Raw genomic sequence first — 18,460 nt, forward strand, 5'->3', positions numbered from 1 at the left:
AACGTCTTCACACCACGACGTGTTCTCGTGGAGAACGTCTTCATACGACGACAAACAGAGATGGAGAACACACACTTCAGTCATTGATATTTCTTTACTAACTAATAACATAACTTAAGACATGAAAACATCACTTTATACAGATTTAAATAGGCGGCTACGACTCAGTACAAAAATAAACACGTGTTCTCAGAAACACACACACAGCTGGAAATACCGCGTCAGCGTTTTAGTACTTTTTGGGTTTGGGGGATCCGGTGGAGGCCGAGCCGCCACTAGATGGTGCTTTGGGTCCACGAGAGGAGCTCCGACACTAGATGGTGCTTTGGGTCCACGGGAGGAGCTCCGCCACTAGATGGTGCTTTGGGTCCACGGGAGGAGCTCCACCACTAGATGGTGCTTTGGGTCCACGGGAGGAGCTCCGCCACTAGATGGTGCTTTGGGTCCACGGGAGGAGCTCCACCACTAGATGGTGCTTTGGGTCCACGGGAGGAGCTCCGCCACTAGATGGTGCTTTGGGTCCACGGGAGGAGCTCCACCACTAGATGGTGCTTTGGGTCCACGGGAGGAGCTCCGCCACTAGATGGTGCTTTGGGTCCACGGGAGGAGCTCCACCACTAGATGGTGCTTTGGGTCCACGGGAGGAGCTCCACCACTAGATGGTGCTTTGGGTCCACGGGAGGAGCTCCACAGAGGAGACCGGAGACATCTTCTCACACAGGTGAGAACATGATGAAGAGCTTCTGTCCTCTCGGCTGGTTATCGGCACAAAACGTCCGGAGCAAAATGTCTTATAATTCCCGTTATACGAACACGATCTCTCCTTCACACACACACACACACACACACACACACACACACACACACACACACACACACACTCTCTCTCTCACTTCCAGCGTGTGCTAGGATTTATCCCCTTGGAGAACCTACAGTTAAAAAAAGACAAAATCTGTTACAAATCAGCTTTCATGACACAAAAGAGTGTGTGCGTGCGTGTGTGTCTGCCTGTGTGTGTGTGTGTGTGTGCGTGGCCCCTGCATTAGTGATGCTTACCTACCTGGTTGCGAGCTTTGTGTGACTTCTGCATCAGCACCCTCCACTGGTCGTACAGCTTCATGGACATGCTGCTGCACCCGTAGGCGTGCTTACGCACCCACCCGAAGAACTGCTTCAGCTCACGCCGGAGGGTGGAGTTAGAGTCCCCGCTGGACTTGGAGTCACACGAGCCCGGGGTCAGCCGCTCTGCATTGTGGGAAGAGGGGGGGGGGGGGGGGGGGGGGGGGGGGGGGGGGGGGGGGGGGGGGGGGGGGGGGGGGGGGGGGGGGGGGGGGGGGGGGGGGGGGGGGGGGGGGGGGGGGGGGGGGGGGGAGAGAGAGAGAGAGGAGAGAGGGAGGGAGAGAGGGAGGGGAAAGAGAGAGAGAGAGAGCGAGAGAGAGAGAAAGAGAGGGAGGGAGGGAGAGAGAGAGAGACTAGAGTAAGACCGTTCCTTAATGAAACATATATTATATATATATATATATACAGTATATATATATATATATATATATATATACACACTGTATATATATATATATATATAATATAATATATATAATATAATATATATAATTTATATAATGAATCCTAGAGCAGCGTAAATGTTGCATTCCTTCAGTTATTACAGGAGAGAAGAAGTGTGTGTGTGTGTGTGTGTGTGTGTGTGTGTGTGCGTGCGTGGAAGCGTGCACACACACGCACACACACACACACACACACACGCACACACACGCACACACTAAGAGCGACGCAGAGCTCCTGCAGTGAATACACAGTAACCATGGTAACCGAGTGGACCTCTTTCAGGCCGCTGTTGTTGCCCAACATCACGGGAAGTTTGACCCCGTTCTAGATCTCATGGTCACGGTTGTTATTAAACTATTTCACTGTTAAATCTTTAACTTCAGAGTTCCTTTCGTCATTTATTATTTTAAGTTTCTGTTGCAAATAAAATAAAATAATCAAAGTGTGGTTCAACTTTGTTTTGGGTTTGGCAATATTATGAATTGGCTCAATACGTCAACACGATACAATGCAGGCTGGAAGGAGAGCAGAGAAGTGTAAAACAACTTGTTTTTTAACTGGGACATTCCCAGTAAAACACAACATGTTACTGGGAGTGTCCCAGTAAAACAACTGGAGTCGTTTTACTGGGACACTCCCAGTTTACAGCAGTTGGCCGGAGCTGTGGGACAACGTGAGGTAAAGCCAGATTTATTGGCACCAAATCGCCCCTTAAAACGTGTGTGTGTGTGTGTGTGTGTGTGTGTGTGTGTGTGTGTGTGTGTGTGTGTGTGTGTGTGCGTGTGTGTGCGTGCTCACCACTGTGGGGTGTGGATGCAGCAGTGGGGTGGCTCCACTCACTCCAGATCCCGGCTTTGCGAGAGCCGTAGATCCCCACCGGGTTACAGCGAACCTGGAGGAGATGCAACAAAGTGAACCCACGTTTACACACACACACACACACACACACACGCACACACACACACACACACACACACACACACACACACACACACACACACACACACCGTACCTGGACAAAATACACCGTTCCCGGTCTCAGTCCGGCCAATCTACAAGACGTCTGATTCCCGACGTCGTCCATCACCTGCAGGAGAAAATCGAAGAGAGACAAACACAGAACGGTTGGAGCCTTAAACACCGACGTGCACGACGTGCACGACGTGCACACACTCAAACACGCCAACAAACCACCAACAGACCCACGCACACACGCCACATTGTTTACAGCGACTCCCGATCGCCGTGTTTATTACGTAACCGTGGCTGCTGGTAGAAAATAAAATAAAAAAATCTGCTCTCTGTTACTTATTACGGAGCTGGACGTGCTGAGAAACACACACGCACACACACACACACACACACACACATGCACACACACGCGCACGCAGGAGCACGCCCATGTGCTGGAGGCAGCACAAATAAAGAGAGGATGAGATGGAGGTGAAGAGACGCCAACACACTGAAGTTAATAATCTCGTCTTATAGTCTAATAGTTCTCTCTCGGCCTGTAAACTGAAAAAACAACCGAAAAAACCTTAAAACCCCTTTGGATATAAAGTCTCCTCTCTCTCTCTCTCTCCTCCTTCCCCTCCGCCGCTCCCCTTTTTCTTTTCTCTTTCTCTTTTTTCCACGTTGCGAGCAAAGACTTGCTTACATTACATTGTGGTAATTCCCCCCTTCAATTACGGGAGCGTCTTCACCCAGATGACTTCACATGGTTCCTGGGAAACGCTTCAGCCTGTTTTTCATTCATCAAAAGCTTGAGCTTCTCCACCGGCCTCTCCACCGGCCTCTACACCGGCCTCTCCACCGGCCTCTACACCGGCCTCTACACCGGCTTCTCCACCGGCCTCTCCACCGGCCTCTACACCGGCCCTCTCCACCGGCTTCTCCACCGGCCTCTCCACCGGCCTCTACACCGGCCTCTCCACCGGCTTCTCCACCCGGCGGTTCCAACCGGCCTCTACACACCGGCCTCTCCACCGGCCTCTACACCCGGCCTCTTCCACCGGCCTCTACACCGGCCTCTCCACCGGCCTCTCCACCGGCCTCTCCACCGGCCTCTCCACCGGCCTCTACACCTGCCTCTCCACCGGCCTCTACACCGGCCTCTCCACCGGCCTCTCCACCGGCCTCTCCACCGGCCTCTACACCGGCCTCTCCACCGGCCTCTACACCGGCCTCTCCTCTGGCCTCTCCACCGGCCTCTCCACCGGCCTCTCCACCGGCCTCTCCACCGGCCTCTCCACCGGTGTTCTTTTTTCTCCCTGTGGAAACCCGACTTGTAGATTCGTGAACGTTTCTGAACTGTTAACCCATCTGGCGGCGGAGGCCTCAATCAGACTGGATTATGGGTGATCACAGCTCCAGGATGAGAAACAGCTGTGTGTGTGTGTGTGTGTGTGTGTGTGTGTGTGTGTGTGTGTGTGTGCGTGTGTGTGTGTGTGTGTGTCTATATACCTTCCAGTCCTGGCTCTCCTCCAGCCTGTAGCGGATCTGGTACTTGGCCTGGAACAGGAAGTCTTTGAGAGCGGGCGGAGCCTCCCAGCGGACGCTCAGCTGGTCCTCCAACTGGCCGACGCGACTCACGGTCACACCGGACGGAGGGTCAGTGGTCACTGGAGGAGGAGGAGGAGGGGGAGGAGGAGGAAGATGAAGAGGAGGAGGAGGAGGAGGAGGAGGAGGAAGAGGATGTCATCAAGTCAGAAGGTCTCACACCGGTTCTCACATCTTAAATATATAACATTTTAAAAACCGAAGGATGAGTCAATCAATCAACAACATGATTGACAGTTTGCAGCCACGATCCCGTAAAACACGCCCTTCTAACGAAGCGAAGGCCCAGAATGCATCACTTCCGCTGTATGGCGACGTTCACCATTATCTTTGTTAATTAATTAAATACCTTTTTTTCCTGTAATATAAAAATCGATAAATTGCTTGAATAAAATTAGCGAGATAAAAGAAATCCAATTAATCGTCTGAAATTTGGGAAATTTTGAATATTAGTAACGTAAGTAAATTAGTAAGTAAAAGAAAAAGGTGTCGATAAATGAGCCCGATATATTATATTTATATATTTTATATAATATTCTTATCTGTTCTTATTCCAGTCACACACTGAATGTCTCTTCCTATGTGTGTATTACTTTTAAAGAATAACGTGTCGTTAAAATTCTACTTTACTTTTCTACTTAAATAGTATTTAATATTTAAATCATACTTGCTTTGGGCCACTTTTATAACGTCAAAACCAGTCTTTTTTTATTTATTACGTCCATTAAAAATGAATATTTCCACCCTGAAGACCGTCGTGGTGCACTTCTGGTGGACAGATGGCGGCGGGCGGCGTTTTTTAGCCAAGTCTTCTTCTTCTTCTTCTTCTTCTTCTTCTTCTTCTGACAACGATTATCTTTTCCCCACAAACAAAAAAAAAACGTGCTTCTTTTTGTTTTTGGGAGATTGTTTTTTTTTTCTCGATATCGACTTGCGGTCGTCCCCTTGGCGATAAACAAACAAGACGATATTTTTTTTATATTTTTTAAAACTTTACCGATGACACGCATGGGCAGAGGACCTTCTATGCCCCGTGTTTCGCCTCTCAGGCTACAAAGAGACTGTTGTCTTCTGATTGGTGGATGTTTGAAGCATAACATCAAATATATATATATATATATATATATATATATATATATATATTCCTAGAATTCACTTTCAAGACAGTTAATATCCATTATACTATTATATATATATCACTTCTATTTTTTTCTAATTGACTACCATTCGTTTAGAGGTTTTCATAAGAAAGTCTTGTTTGCTTGAATGACGTAAACACAGGAGATATTTATTTTTGAGATGACGACATATTTCATGATGTCATCCCCAAGACAATTATTCCCATTACCACGAGAGAGAGAGAGATAATGAAGATAATGAAGCGAATTAACTCGTCTAAAAATATAATTGCCACCCTTCGTCGGGGGGGGTGGTTTTTGGAAGAAAAGAAATCATTTAAATTGTGTTTTTTGTATTATTTTTTTTAAAATGAAGAATAAAAAAAAGGAACCTCTGCAGTTCCAACGTATCGGCACCTTGTGTGCACGTTGTGTGCACGTTGTGTGCACGTTGTGTGCACTCGGCAATAAAAGTCAACGAGACATGTCAAATTACAGATGAATCACTGTTAACACACGTTGTGTCATCGACACATCCTCCTCTCAGACTCCATTACACCCTTTACAAGTCGCCTCTAGTCTCTACGGAGGGCTCCCCCCCCCCCCCCCACCCCACCCCCCACCCGCCATTGGAGGAATGCGAAAGAAAACCTGAAGGGTGCTCCTGCCTCGCCTTCGCTCCCCTGATTGGACGAGACGCGAGTGACTCACGGCCGCTTCCACGCAGGTGTGGTTGCACACACACACACACACACACACACGTCCAGAAACCACGTCTCTGTTTTCTATACTGTTACCAGGCCCGGCCCTGCCCTCGGGGTGTGTTAACAGGTGTGTGTGTGTGTGTGTGTGTATGTGTGTGTGTGTGTAAAAAGGGGATTACAGTGCGATGGACGACGTCTGCTTTTTCCTCTCGGTTCAATTCCCCGACACCAGGCGGACGGCTCCGAGCTAATCAGGTTCTATTACTTCAGGTCCGGGTCTCCTCAAAGCCTCAAAGCCCCCCCCCCCCCTCCTTGAGGCGCCCCGGTCCCGGAGACGGGATTATGTGCGAAGGGGATCAGCCCGGAACATTCCAGCGGCTACATAAAAGGAGGTTGTCGAGCGAATGTTTTTTTCCGTAAACGCGTGTCCAGTGAGCGAGAGAGTGGAAGAGGAGAAGATGAGCTCATCAAAAGGAGAGGGCGTTGTTTTCATTCGTCACACACACACACACACACACACACACACACACGCCTACGCCCGTCCAGGTGTGTGCGTGAACGTGTGTGCGTGTGTGTGTGTGTGTGGGGATAACGAGAAAAGAGAAGAATTTTGATCCGCTCCGAGCTCGGCAAACAAAGCTGTAAAAGGGAAGAACCAAAAATCTCAGGGGTCACGAGGTCACGAATAGGGGCCGGAACGAGTCCCTCGTTTTAAAGGTTATCAAACTATTTTTATTCCAACACATCTTTGTAAACTTTTTGGGGAATGCTAGAGTCACTTGAGTCGTTATTATTTTTTTAATTTTTTTATAACCTTTAACCCACATGTTTTTAAATATAAGTTAAGATACCAAAGACAACACGGAAGAAATTTGAAAAAAATGTAAAAAAACAACGCTAACGGGCCAAGAAAACGTCTGGCGCACGACTGCACGACCGCACGACCGCACGTTGTTTGTCATCACCGCTACATTCCCCCCCCGCCCCCGACCGATAAAAAAAAAACGAGCAAGATGCGACGAGTTAATTAAATAACGATCTTGACACGAGGGCGATATCAATCTTAAGAACATAAAAGCCAAATGTCGAACAAGGCGCGAGAAACCGATCCTTCAAAGAGTCAGTTGGAAACAAGAGAAGTAAAGAATAAACAACTCACTCACTGTGATATATATATATATATATATATATATATATATATATATATATATATTTATTTATTTTTTTTGCTATGTGAAGCGGAACCAAAGACGAGCACCCGCTACGGGGAAGGTCAGAGGTCAAAGGTCGTGCCGCTTTGTTATTTTTTAAAAATGTTTACGCGCCTGAAGGCCTCATAGACACTGTTCTTTATTATAGCCTGAAGATCAAAGTTCACTCCTCCTCACACTCACCCACGCAAGTCTTATTCTAGATCTGGACTTTTTCGAGATCTGGTCTTATTCTAGATCTGGTCTTATTCTACCCAGATTTAGTCTTATTCTAGATCTGGTCTTATTCCACCCAGAGCTGGTCTTATTCTAGATCTGGTCTTATTCTAGATATGGTCTTATTCTAGATATGGTCTTATTCCACCCAGATCTGGTCTTATTCTAGATCTGGTCTTATTCTACCCAGATTTAGTCTTATTATAGATCTGGTCTTATTCTACGTCTGGTCTTATTCCAACCAAATCTGGTCTTATTCTAGATCTGGTCTTATTCTAGATCTGGTATTATTCCACCCAGATCTGGTCTTATTCTAGATATGGTCTTATTCTAGATATGGTCTTATTCTAGATATGGTCTTATTCTAGATTTGGTCTTATTCCACCAACATCTGGTCTTATTCTAGATGTGGTCTTATTCCACCCAGATCTGGTCTTATTCTAGATATGGTCTTATTCTAGATCTGGTCTTATTCTACGTCTGGTCTTATTCCAACCAAATCTGGTCTTATTCTAGATCTGGTCTTATTCTAGATCTGGTATTATTCCACCCAGATCTGGTCTTATTCTAGATTTGGTCTTATTCCACCCACATCTGGTCTTATTCTAGATGTGGTCTTATTCCACCCAGATCTGGTCTTATTCTAAATATGGTCTTATTCTAGATCTGGTCTTATTCTACGTCTGGTCTTATTCTAGATCTGGTATTATTCCACCCAGATCTGGTCTTATTCTAGATCTGGTCTTATTCTAGATATGGTTTTTTTCTAGATATGGTCTTATTCCACCCAGATCTGGTCTTATTCTAGATCTGGTCTTATTCTACATCTGGTCTTATTCTAACCAAATCTGGTCTTATTCTAGATCTGGTCTTATTCCACCCAGATTTAGTCTTATTCTAGATCTGGTCTTATTCCACCCAGATCTGGTCTTATTCCACCCAGATCTGGTCTTATTCTAGATATGGTCTTATTCCACCCATATCTGGTCTTATTCTAGATATGGTCTTATTCTAGATATGGTCTTATTCCAACCAAATCTGGTCTTATTCTAGATCTGGTCCTATTCCACCCAGATCTGGTCTTATTCCACCCAGATCTGGTCTTATTCTACATCTGGTCTTATTCCAACCAAATCTGTTCTTATTCTAGATCTGGTCTTATTCTAGATATGGTCTTATTCCACCCAGATCTGGTCTTATTCTAGATCTGGTCTTATTCCAACCAAATCTGGTCTTATTCTAGATCTGGTCTTATTCTAGATATGGTCTTATTCCAACCAAATCTGGTCTTATTCTAGATCTGGTCTTATTCTAGATATGGTCTTATTCTAGATATGGTCTTATTCTAGATATGGTCTTATTCCACCCAGATCTGGTCTTATTCTAGATCTGGTCTTATTCTACATCTGGTCCTATTCCACCCAGATCTGTTCTTATTCCAGATCTGGTCTTAAAGTTCACTCCTCCTCACACTCACCCACGTCGAGGATGTCGAGGGTGATGAAGTCGGAGGCGGCCCGGCCCAGCTGGTTGGAGGCCTCCACCCAGATCTCGTAGGGCGTGAAGAGGTGCAGGTCCCGCGTGATGCTGCAGGAGTACGGCTGCGTGTGCGTGTAGTCCTCACACTCCTTCTCCTTGCCATACCACCTGGGGGGAGGGGGGGGGGGGGGCATGAATAACGCATACGTGAGGCAGGGTGTGTTGCGCAATGCGCTGCGAGAGAAGAGTTAATCCCCTGCGAGTGGTTTTATTGGCTCCTCACTCTCGTCGTGCACGGCAACGCAATTTCCCCTTTCGCTGCTTTTAAAATAGCCGATTTAACTATTGCAACATGCAAACGGAGCTTACGGCCCATGTGAACCTCATTTTCAGCTGAAAAGCCCCCGTTTCCTAATTCGCGTGAAATGTGACTTTCCCACGTTCGCCCTCTGACCGCCGCCGCTGGTGTTATTGAAGGTATTAAAGAAGCATTTTAGTCTGCTTCATGAAAGAGATCCTGAAATGTGTTTGACGAAGAACATTTGTAGAGGCTCTAGATCAGACGTGTTACTCAAAGATGTGTCTTATTCTACCCAGATCTGGTCTTATTCTACATCTGGTCTTAGTCTACCCAGATCTGGTCTTATTTCACCCAGATCTGGTCTTAATTCTACCCGTATCTGGTCTTATTCTAGATATGGTCTTATTCCACCCATATCTGGTCTTGTTCTACCCATATCTGGTCTTGTTCTTCCCATATCTGGTCATATTCTAGATCTGGTCTTATTCCACCCATATCTGGTCATATTCTACATCTGGTCTTATTCCACCCATATCTGGTCATATTCTACATCTGGTCTTATTCTACCCATATCTGGTCTTGTTCTTCCCATATCTGGTCATATTCTAGATCTGGTCTTATTCCACCCATATCTGGTCTTATTCTAGATCTGGTCTTATTCCACCCATATCTGGTCTTATTCTAGATCTGGTCTAATTCCACCCATATCTGGTCTTATTCTAGATCTGGTCTTATTCTACCCATATCTGGACTTATTCTACCCAGATCTAGTCTTATTCTAGATCTGGTCTTATTCTACCCATATCTGGACTTATTCTACCCAGATCTAGTCTTATTCTAGATCTGGTCTTGTTCTACCCATATCTGGTCTTATTCTAGATCTGGTCTAATTCCACCCAGATCTGGTCTTATTCTAGATCTGGTCTTATTCTACCCATATCTGGTCTTATTCTAGATCTGGTCTTATTACATCGAGATCTGATCTTATTCTAAAAGATTAACTTGATTACTGAAATACTATTACTATTAAAATCACTGTGTGTCTGAGTGTATTATTCTTTTTTTAAAGATGTATTTACATTAATTAATGTGTTGTGTTTTATGAATCATGGAGAACAAATGTAGAGCATTTTGAAAATACTAAATTACTTCACTCTGAAGTATCTGTTATTGCATCCACGTCAATAACAAAATGCTCAAATGTAATAGTATTTAAAATGCAAGTAACATCTAACATAATGATTGTCATCAGGGAGGATGGTGGCCATTTTTCAATTTCACAGATTACAATATTTTACGTGTGTGTGTGTGTGTGAGTGTGTGTGTGTATGTGTGCGTTAATACCTGAGTTTGTACTTGAGTGTGTACTGTGTGCTGATGTTAGTCTCTCCTCTTCCTCCTGGGGCCCAGCTGCAAGTCAGGTCTTTGGTGTTCCTGGACCAGCAGGTCAGGTTGACCGGCTTCTCCGGAGGCACTGGGACCGAAAGAGGAACAGGTGGAAAGAAAGAAAGAAAGAAAGACATGAGAGATAAAAGAGAGCAGTGCAGAGACAAAGAAGATGGAGGGAAGATGTTACCTCCATCCATTACTGCAGCCCCTTCCTCCTGAGTGTCCTTCACCCAGTGGTGTTCCACACAAATTGGTGTGTTTTCTCTTAATTGGAGTGTGTGTGTGTGTGTGTGTGTGTGTGTGTGTGTGTGTGTGTGTGTGTGTGCACGTGCGCATGCTGTCTGATTTGGCCAGACTCTGGATCCCTGCCAACATTCCCCGTCTCTCAGAACACAGGGTGCTCAACACCAGCGACGCAGAGATTAGGATCCTGACTGCTTCTAGTGTGTGTGTGTGTGTGTGTGTGTGTGTGTGTGCACTCATGCACTTCTATCTCTTTGAGAGCACCATTTTTAGAGTGAGGCTGCTCCTCACTTCCACAAAGGGCTGTTTGAGAGCTAATGGACGGGTCCAGTTTATTATTACAACTTACTAGCATAGCTCCAGACACTATTTCCATTGGTAGTAACAAGTAACCAACTCTATGTCCCAACATGTCGAGCTATTCCTTGAAGGATAAAGGATTGACCCCGGAGAACGTAGGTTTATTCTAGGGGCCTCACACTCGCAAGAACAGAAAACACATTTAGGGGGGCCTTGCAATGCTTAATGTAAACGCTGGTCCTCGTGAGGGTAGAAAGACAAACCCGTGTGTGTAAAGTCGTCTCATGACCCCCGGTGACCTGTGAGTGATTGCGCGAGTAATGGACCACACAGGTCACAGAGGCCTCTCGCTGGTCTCAAGGCAGGAATACTGAACATAAAGTACCACATCCACAGAGACGCCCACTACTTCCTTGTTCCCTTGATTCCTATTTCCTTTTCATTCCTCTCACTCCTAATCTACCATATATTACCCTTTTTTTAAAAATGTATATGGACTTGTACGTGACTGAGAGCTGAATAAAAGGATGAATCCTCTGACTTACTGCCGACGTAGAGGCAGGAGCCGGCCAGGATGTGTCCTTTGTGGTTGTGGCACACCAGGTTGTCTCCGGACGTCTGCCTGGAGGCGTTGAGGCCGGCCAGCGTCACGCTGAGGTTGGTGGGGCTCAGCACTCTGTACAGCGAGCTGGGCAGCGGTTGACCGTTGAGCGTCCAGAACAGGGAGCTGGCGTGCACGCCGAGCTCCGGGTGGACCCAGCAGCTGGCGGTCAGGTTGGACCCCATGCGCAGGACCGGGTCCTGGGGGTATATCACCGCTACATCTGGAAGGACAGGGCCGTCAGAGGGGAGGCATTGTGAGGGGTTAGGCTTCGCTCAGTCGGCTCCACTCGCCACGTGAAAGCATGCTTTTTGAAGGTCTAGAAGAAGATTCTGTGCAGTTGCATTGTGGGATATGTATGATCCAGTGTTTTTGGAGCTAGGCCCATACTTAGAGACTAAAAGGTAGGATAGTTCGGCTTCTGCTGCTCCAATTTCTACCTCTTTTGATTTTTTTTTTTTAAATCCCTCAACTTTCTGTAAGTGTCGCACGCCTTTCCAACACTGTCGCCAGTGGTTACCTCTTTTCTTTTTTAAGACATAGCATCCCAAATTATTGCATTTGTGAACTACAAATGATAAGGAAATGTTCCCTGTGATGCATCACGTGACTGGGGGGAAAGGTTATGTTTCTGCAGGATGACCTCCATGCTGTAAAATGTGAGTTAAAATTATACTAATAATGTAAAGCGAGCACTATTTAGGGGATTTATTCTGCCAAAACTAGCTGTTTTAACTCTGTTTTCTGTTAATTATTTTATAATGTCCTGAATGAGTTGCTCTCACTGGGGCTTACAGTACTCGGTTATTACTGTTTGGTTATTTGTCTGTGGTCTAGTAAAGTTGCTACATAAATAATGTTTTTGTATATATATTAAAAAAGCCCAAATAAACAAATTCAGTCACTCAAAGCCGGTGCTGACACAGAAGTAAAAAAATGTGAAAATATTCTAAAGATATTTAAAAATATATTTTTATATATATATAGTTGTATATATATAGTTGTATATTTTTTTAATAATATTTGTGAATTTTTTTACTTCTGTATCGTGACTGAATCGTGTTGATGTATCTGTTTGTTTATTTGTGCTTTTAATGCAAGAGCAGAGATTCAGAGAGAGTTTATTTACTCTGATACGAGGAACAAAAATAAACCAAACTAAACTAAATAAAATAAAATAAAGTCGCCCACTCCAAGTGGAAGAGCATAATGAAAACAACGTCAGACGATTTCTACGCAAGAAAATGACACAAACACTTTGTCCTGACCACTACGAGTCTGAGCCCGGGGGCCCGATCCATTCCCCGGGGGCCACACAATGTCAGCCTTTGAAGGAGCTAATTCAACTGGAGCTCCACACCTATATCAATATCACGACCCCCCTCCTCCCTGCGCCCCCCCCCCCCGAACATTTATGCACACGCACGAATACCAACGTACGCCCTCTTGGTCACCGGACACGGGACACTCAAAGGGGCCGTGATTAGCCAATAATACGCTGATCCGGCTGAATAACAATCAGTGTTTATGTATTCCCCCTCGCCCCCCCCCTCGCCCCCCCCCCCCTCCCTCCCCCCTTTACGCCCTCGTACAAACACGACAGTGAGAGACACGATTACGGCTGTTTATTGTCTCTGTTTGACACGCTCGCTGCAGGAAATGGGTCGTAGGATGTTGTTTGTTTGGAGAGACCGAGACTTGCTCTGAGCACCAGCTCTGATGGGAGCCAGGAGTGAGTTTAACCCCCCTGGAGAGGGCAAAGGGGGCCGGAGGTCTCCAGAGACCCTCTTTCCTTTAGGCCGCCAGTCCTCAAAAGGTATCTACAGTATGTGACATCCTTTTATTATTATTATTATTATCATCATAAAGTTTACATTTGAGGTATTTAACTGTAGACGCTCACATCTGGAGATATCATCTTGTCTTTAAGTGAAATCAAATGAAGTGCACGCAGGGTTAACGGGACGTGTGCACTGTGGGACGTGAGGACACGCTTTTAGGGTTGAAACGCTGATTTTTGGGAGGATTTTGTCAAATATTTGGTATTGAACCATCACATCTAACACAAATGCCTCTTTGTATGCTAACGGTGCGTATGAACTCAAACTTTACGGGATTATGAGCCGCGCTAAAAAACTAATTATATGTCGGGAAATAAGAATTCCACATTTTTAAACTGTTTTATTTCAGTGGCATCTGTAAAGCCCCCTCCATCATTACAGTGAATAAAACCCATAATGACCAATTAAAGCCCTGTAATAAACAGCTTATGATCAAGGCTCCTACGAGGCCCTGAAACTATCCAGTATTTTATTAGCACCTTTCACACACAGGATGAATATCTTCTCTGAGGAGCTCTTTGCCAGTGAGCTCACCATAAATAAAATAAAAAACTAATCCAGCCACTTAACAAGAGGGGGGGCGGACATAACTTTGATTTATTTACGTTACTGTGCATTAAGCTGCCGGTTAACATTCTCCAAAACCCGAGGCCATGATGTCAGTGTTTTTGTTGCGGTCCGTAGAGAACCTCACTGCTCTCCATGTGTTAAAGGAATTATGGGCTGGCTTGTTGAAACTCAGCCTCCCGGGAGAGGAGCTGGATACAGCCGGCCTCCTCCAGCAGGAGCATGTCAACAACAGGAGGTGGACCAGGTGGACCAGGTGGGCATTTGGATCCTTTTCAAACGTGCCCAGGGGGATCCACCACCTCGTCGTGTGAGAATCCATCACAGTCGATTGGCATTGGAAGCATATTTTTACAGATGTGATCCTCCTCTAGAAACCTGACATCTGGAGATAAAGTGACCTTTATGTCTTTAATATCTTTATGCTACTCCTTTAATGCTATCGAGGGCGTGCAGTTTGGATTTACATCCTTTTAAAACACTCTTTTTCATCCCATGTGATATATTATTTTCAGGGCTTTGCATCCTTCTAAAACAATATATTCCCATTATCCCTCATTCATATCAAAATGATGTCTCTATAATATTCATATCCAGGCTCGTAGTGTCCTGTGCGCGTTGGACTAACACCCCATGTGACGATAACGCGTTGTGCTATTGTTTAAAAAATATATAACATATTTGCATCTGTTTTAGCTTCAAAAAGCACGCACAAGCAGAGCGGGTCACGCGCACAGCTGTTTACAGACAGACCTTTTTGGGGGGTGACACCGGGACCCAACTGATGTTAGTGGACCTCACCCCATGTACCCAGAACCAGAAACCCGTCCCCTAAGCCCCCCCCCCCCCCCCCCCCCCCCCCCCAGACCCGAGACTTTACGCATCGGTGTGTAACTTACGTGTGGACAGGCTCAGCCCGCCGGGAGGGAGCAGCGTGAGGACCAGGCAGCAGATCTCCAACACGGCGTTCATGCTTCCACCCAGTTCTCTCTCTCTCTCTCTCTCTCTCTCCCCCTCTCTCTCTCTCTGTCTGGGTTCCTCGTCCTCGTGTTGTTGTGATGTCGCCTTCTTCTTCTTCTTTCCTCCTCCTCCACCTCCTCCTCGATCCTTGGATAGAAATTACGCACGGTGTGTGGAAAAGAGGTGTACAAAAAAGAAAAGAGAGAAGAGAAACCAGCGGCAGCAGCGCGCGCGGGTTCCACGAGCTGAGAGCTCCGGGGGGGGGGGGTTGTGGGGGGAGTTGTGGGGGAAAGGATCCCGGTGAGAACCCGAGTGACCCGGTGTGGAGAACCCCCTCTACTGAGAACCCACAAGGCAGAACGTGTAACCGAGCGAGTCCCGTGTGCAGTCTGCTCCCTTCTTCATGCTTCCTGCAGCTAAACCACACAACTTCATACTTTATAAGCCCCTCCTCTCTCTCTCTCTCTTCCTCCCTCTCTCTCTCTCTCTCTCTCTCTCTCCCTCTCTCTCTCTCTCTCCCTCTCTTCCCACACAGTCATCCCCCCCCTCTTTTGTTCCCTCTTCTCCCCGGCCTCTCCCTCTTCGGTGATGGGTAGGGGAGTTCTTTCCACGCCGCAGGACCCGTCGAGTCACCGGGAAACAAACACTACCGGGGCTTGTTTTTTTGTTTTTTTAAACTTAAAAACTTTTTAAATAATCAATTTGAGAGTTTTTTTCCGACTCTTTGTATATTTTGAATATAAGTGGGATTTAAGGCATTATTTTGAAGATGGAATAAGACATTCCACTGTTTCTGCTTTATTTCCTGCTCTATTCAATGCACTCAGAGAGACTCGGTGGAGATTATTATTTTTTATTGATTATTTGCTCATTTATAAAACTTGTTTTGATCTTGTTTCTTTATTTATGTTTCTTGTTTGCATTACACCCTATGCGGCTGTATATTATCTTATCTTATTTCATCTTATTTTATCTTATCTCATCTCATATTATCTCATCTCATATTATTTCATCTTATCTCATCTTATCTTATCTCATCTCATCTTATCTCATCTTATCTTATCTCATCTCATCTTATCTCATCTTATCTCATTTCATCTTACTCATCTCATCTTATCTTATCTCATCTTATTTCATCTTATCTCATCTTATCTTATCTCATCTCATCTTATCTCATCTTATCTTATCTCATCTCATCTTATCTTATCTCATTTCATCTCATCTTATCTTATCTCATTTCATCTCATCTTATCTCATCTCATCTTATTTCATCTCATCTTATCTTATCTCATCTTATCTTATCTCATTTCATCTCATCTTATCTCATCTTATCTTATACCATTTCATCTTATCTCATCTTATCTAATCTCATATTATCTCATCTTATCTCATCTCATATTATCTTATCTCATTTCATTGTATCTCATCTTATTTCATCTCATCTCATCTTATCTCATCTCATCTTATCTTATCTCATTTCATTTTATCTCATTTCATTTTATCTCATTTCATTTCATCTTATCTCATTTTATCTTATCTCATCTAATCTCATCTTATCTTATCTCATTTCATCTTATCTCATCTTATCTTATCTCATTTCATCTTATCTCATCTCATTTCATCTTATCTCATCTTATCTCATCTCATCTTATCTTATCTCATTTCATCTTATTTCATCTCATCTCATCTTATCTCATCTCATCTTATCTCATTTCATCTTATCTCATTTCATTTTATCTCATTTAATTTCATCTAATCTCATCTTATCTTATCTCATCTAATCTCATCTTATCTTATCTCATTTCATCTCATCTCATCTTATCTTATCTCATCTTATCTCATTTAATCGTATCTCATCTCATCTTATCTTGTTTCCTCTTATCTCATCTTATCTCATCTCATCTTATCTCATATTATCTCATCTCATTTCATCTTATCTTATCTCATCTTATCTCATTTCATCTTATCTCATTTCATTTTATCTCATTTCATTTCATCTCATCTCATCTTATCTTATCTCATCTAATCTCATCTTATCTTATCTCATTTCATCTCATCTCATCTTATCTTATCTCATCTTATCTCATTTAATCGTATCTCATCTCATCTTATCTTGTTTCCTCTTATCTCATCTTATCTCATCTCATCTTATCTCATTTAATCGTATCTCATCTTATCTCATCTCATCTCATTTAATCGTATCTCATCTCATCTCATCTCATTTAATCGTATCTCATCTCATCTTATCTCATATTATCTCATCTCATTTCATCTTATCTTATCTCATCTCATTTTATCTCATTTAATCGTATCTCATCTCATCTTATCTCATTTAATCATATCTCATCTCATCTTATCTTATCTCATTTCATCTTATCTCATCTCATCTTATCTTATCTCATCTTATCTCATTTAATCTCATCTCATCTTATCTTGTTTCCTCTCATCTTAGCCTCAGGTGCTGGTTGCTAATGTTTGAAGCGTGTCTACTTGTGTATGCATTATATTTTATATTTTATCATTCATCATTTAGTAAAAACGTGTCTGGCCAAACATAAACGTATTTTCTTCTGGAGGAGAACGTGTCCTCACTGTCTTCTTCTGACGAGTCACTGGCGTCTCCAACCTTCTGCAGACCAGTCTAAAACATGGCCGCCGCTCAACGAGAGTCAGAGTGTAGCTTGAAAGAGACAAAGTTAACCTAATAATAATATTTATTTATTCTAAAGGGATCGATGTTGAGACACAAAAAGAAGAAGAAGAAGAAGAAGAACCGGCCGAACCAGGACGCAGAAAACCGAAGCAACTAAATGGAATCCTGCCATCATTAATTTGTATTATTTATACATGTGCTTCCCCCCTTACGATGACGTAAAATATATACAAGTGAAGAGTTGCCCCCCCCCCCCCCCTCCGGGCATCGACGTGGGAGTCCTTCTGGAGACCAGCAGAGGAAATACGTTCTCACCAGTTCACATTTTGGGCCTCAGAGTGAGTCTGGAGAACAGAAACTCTCTTCACCTCCGTCCCCCTGAACCGACGCCGTGACTAATATTTGACTAATGGCGGCCAGAGACACACACACACACACACACACACACACACACACAAACACACAGGCAGATTAGTTCCTGGTCGTCCGCCTCATGGTTGGACCGGCGGTGAGTCAGCAGGAGGACATGCAGAGCGTGAGCGTGACCTTTGACCCCCCCCTCCCCCGGCCTACAATGTCCCCCTTTCTCCTCCCTCAGAGGGGGCTCTTGTTCGACGGTGACCGTCCAGGAAGCGTGAACGCGGTTCGGTGACGCCGAGTCGCTTCCCGAACATCCGGGTGTTCCGTGTCACGGTGAAAATAGTTGCTTCATGACCGCGTCTGAGAAAATGTTGTGTCACCGTCTTCGGCTTTGT

The 18,460-nt window shown here is 44.6% G+C and overlaps 1 protein-coding gene across 2 annotated transcripts; it reads right to left on the reverse strand.

The window, feature by feature from the left end:
* Positions 1 to 75: 75 nt before the first annotated feature.
* On the reverse strand, positions 76 to 15,467 carry LOC117751535 (cytokine receptor-like factor 1). Of its 2 annotated transcripts, none has more exons than XM_034563453.1 (9): positions 14,992 to 15,467; positions 11,629 to 11,907; positions 10,496 to 10,625; positions 8,849 to 9,018; positions 4,027 to 4,184; positions 2,576 to 2,650; positions 2,362 to 2,455; positions 1,061 to 1,245; positions 76 to 929 (listed from the first exon to the last, which is right to left on the reverse strand). In XM_034563453.1, exons 1-9 carry the CDS (start codon positions 15,062 to 15,064, stop codon positions 906 to 908), a joined length of 1,188 nt encoding a protein of 395 aa, XP_034419344.1. In that variant the 5' UTR covers positions 15,065 to 15,467; the 3' UTR covers positions 76 to 905. The 2 variants fall into 2 exon arrangements, with proteins under 2 accessions (XP_034419344.1, XP_034419345.1); XM_034563454.1 differs by having other exon boundaries at positions 1,057 to 1,245.
* Between the last annotated feature and the right edge of the window lie 2,993 nt (positions 15,468 to 18,460).

Source organism: Cyclopterus lumpus, chromosome 22 (genome assembly GCF_009769545.1).
Source record: "Cyclopterus lumpus isolate fCycLum1 chromosome 22, fCycLum1.pri, whole genome shotgun sequence".
NCBI lineage: Eukaryota > Metazoa > Chordata > Actinopteri > Perciformes > Cyclopteridae > Cyclopterus > Cyclopterus lumpus.

Bases quoted from the DNA above. Each gene is read 5' to 3' on its own strand.
- LOC117751535 (XM_034563453.1), bottom strand. From the start codon at position 15,064: ATGAACGCCGTGTTGGAGATCTGCTGCCTGGTCCTCACGCTGCTCCCT. The intron at 11,908-14,991 runs GTAAGTTACACA...CTGTCCTTCCAG, and splicing joins CGGGCTGAGCCTGTCCACAC to ATGTAGCGGTGATATACCCC. The intron at 10,626-11,628 runs GTAAGTCAGAGG...TTTCGGTCCCAG, and splicing joins CTCCTGCCTCTACGTCGGCA to TGCCTCCGGAGAAGCCGGTC.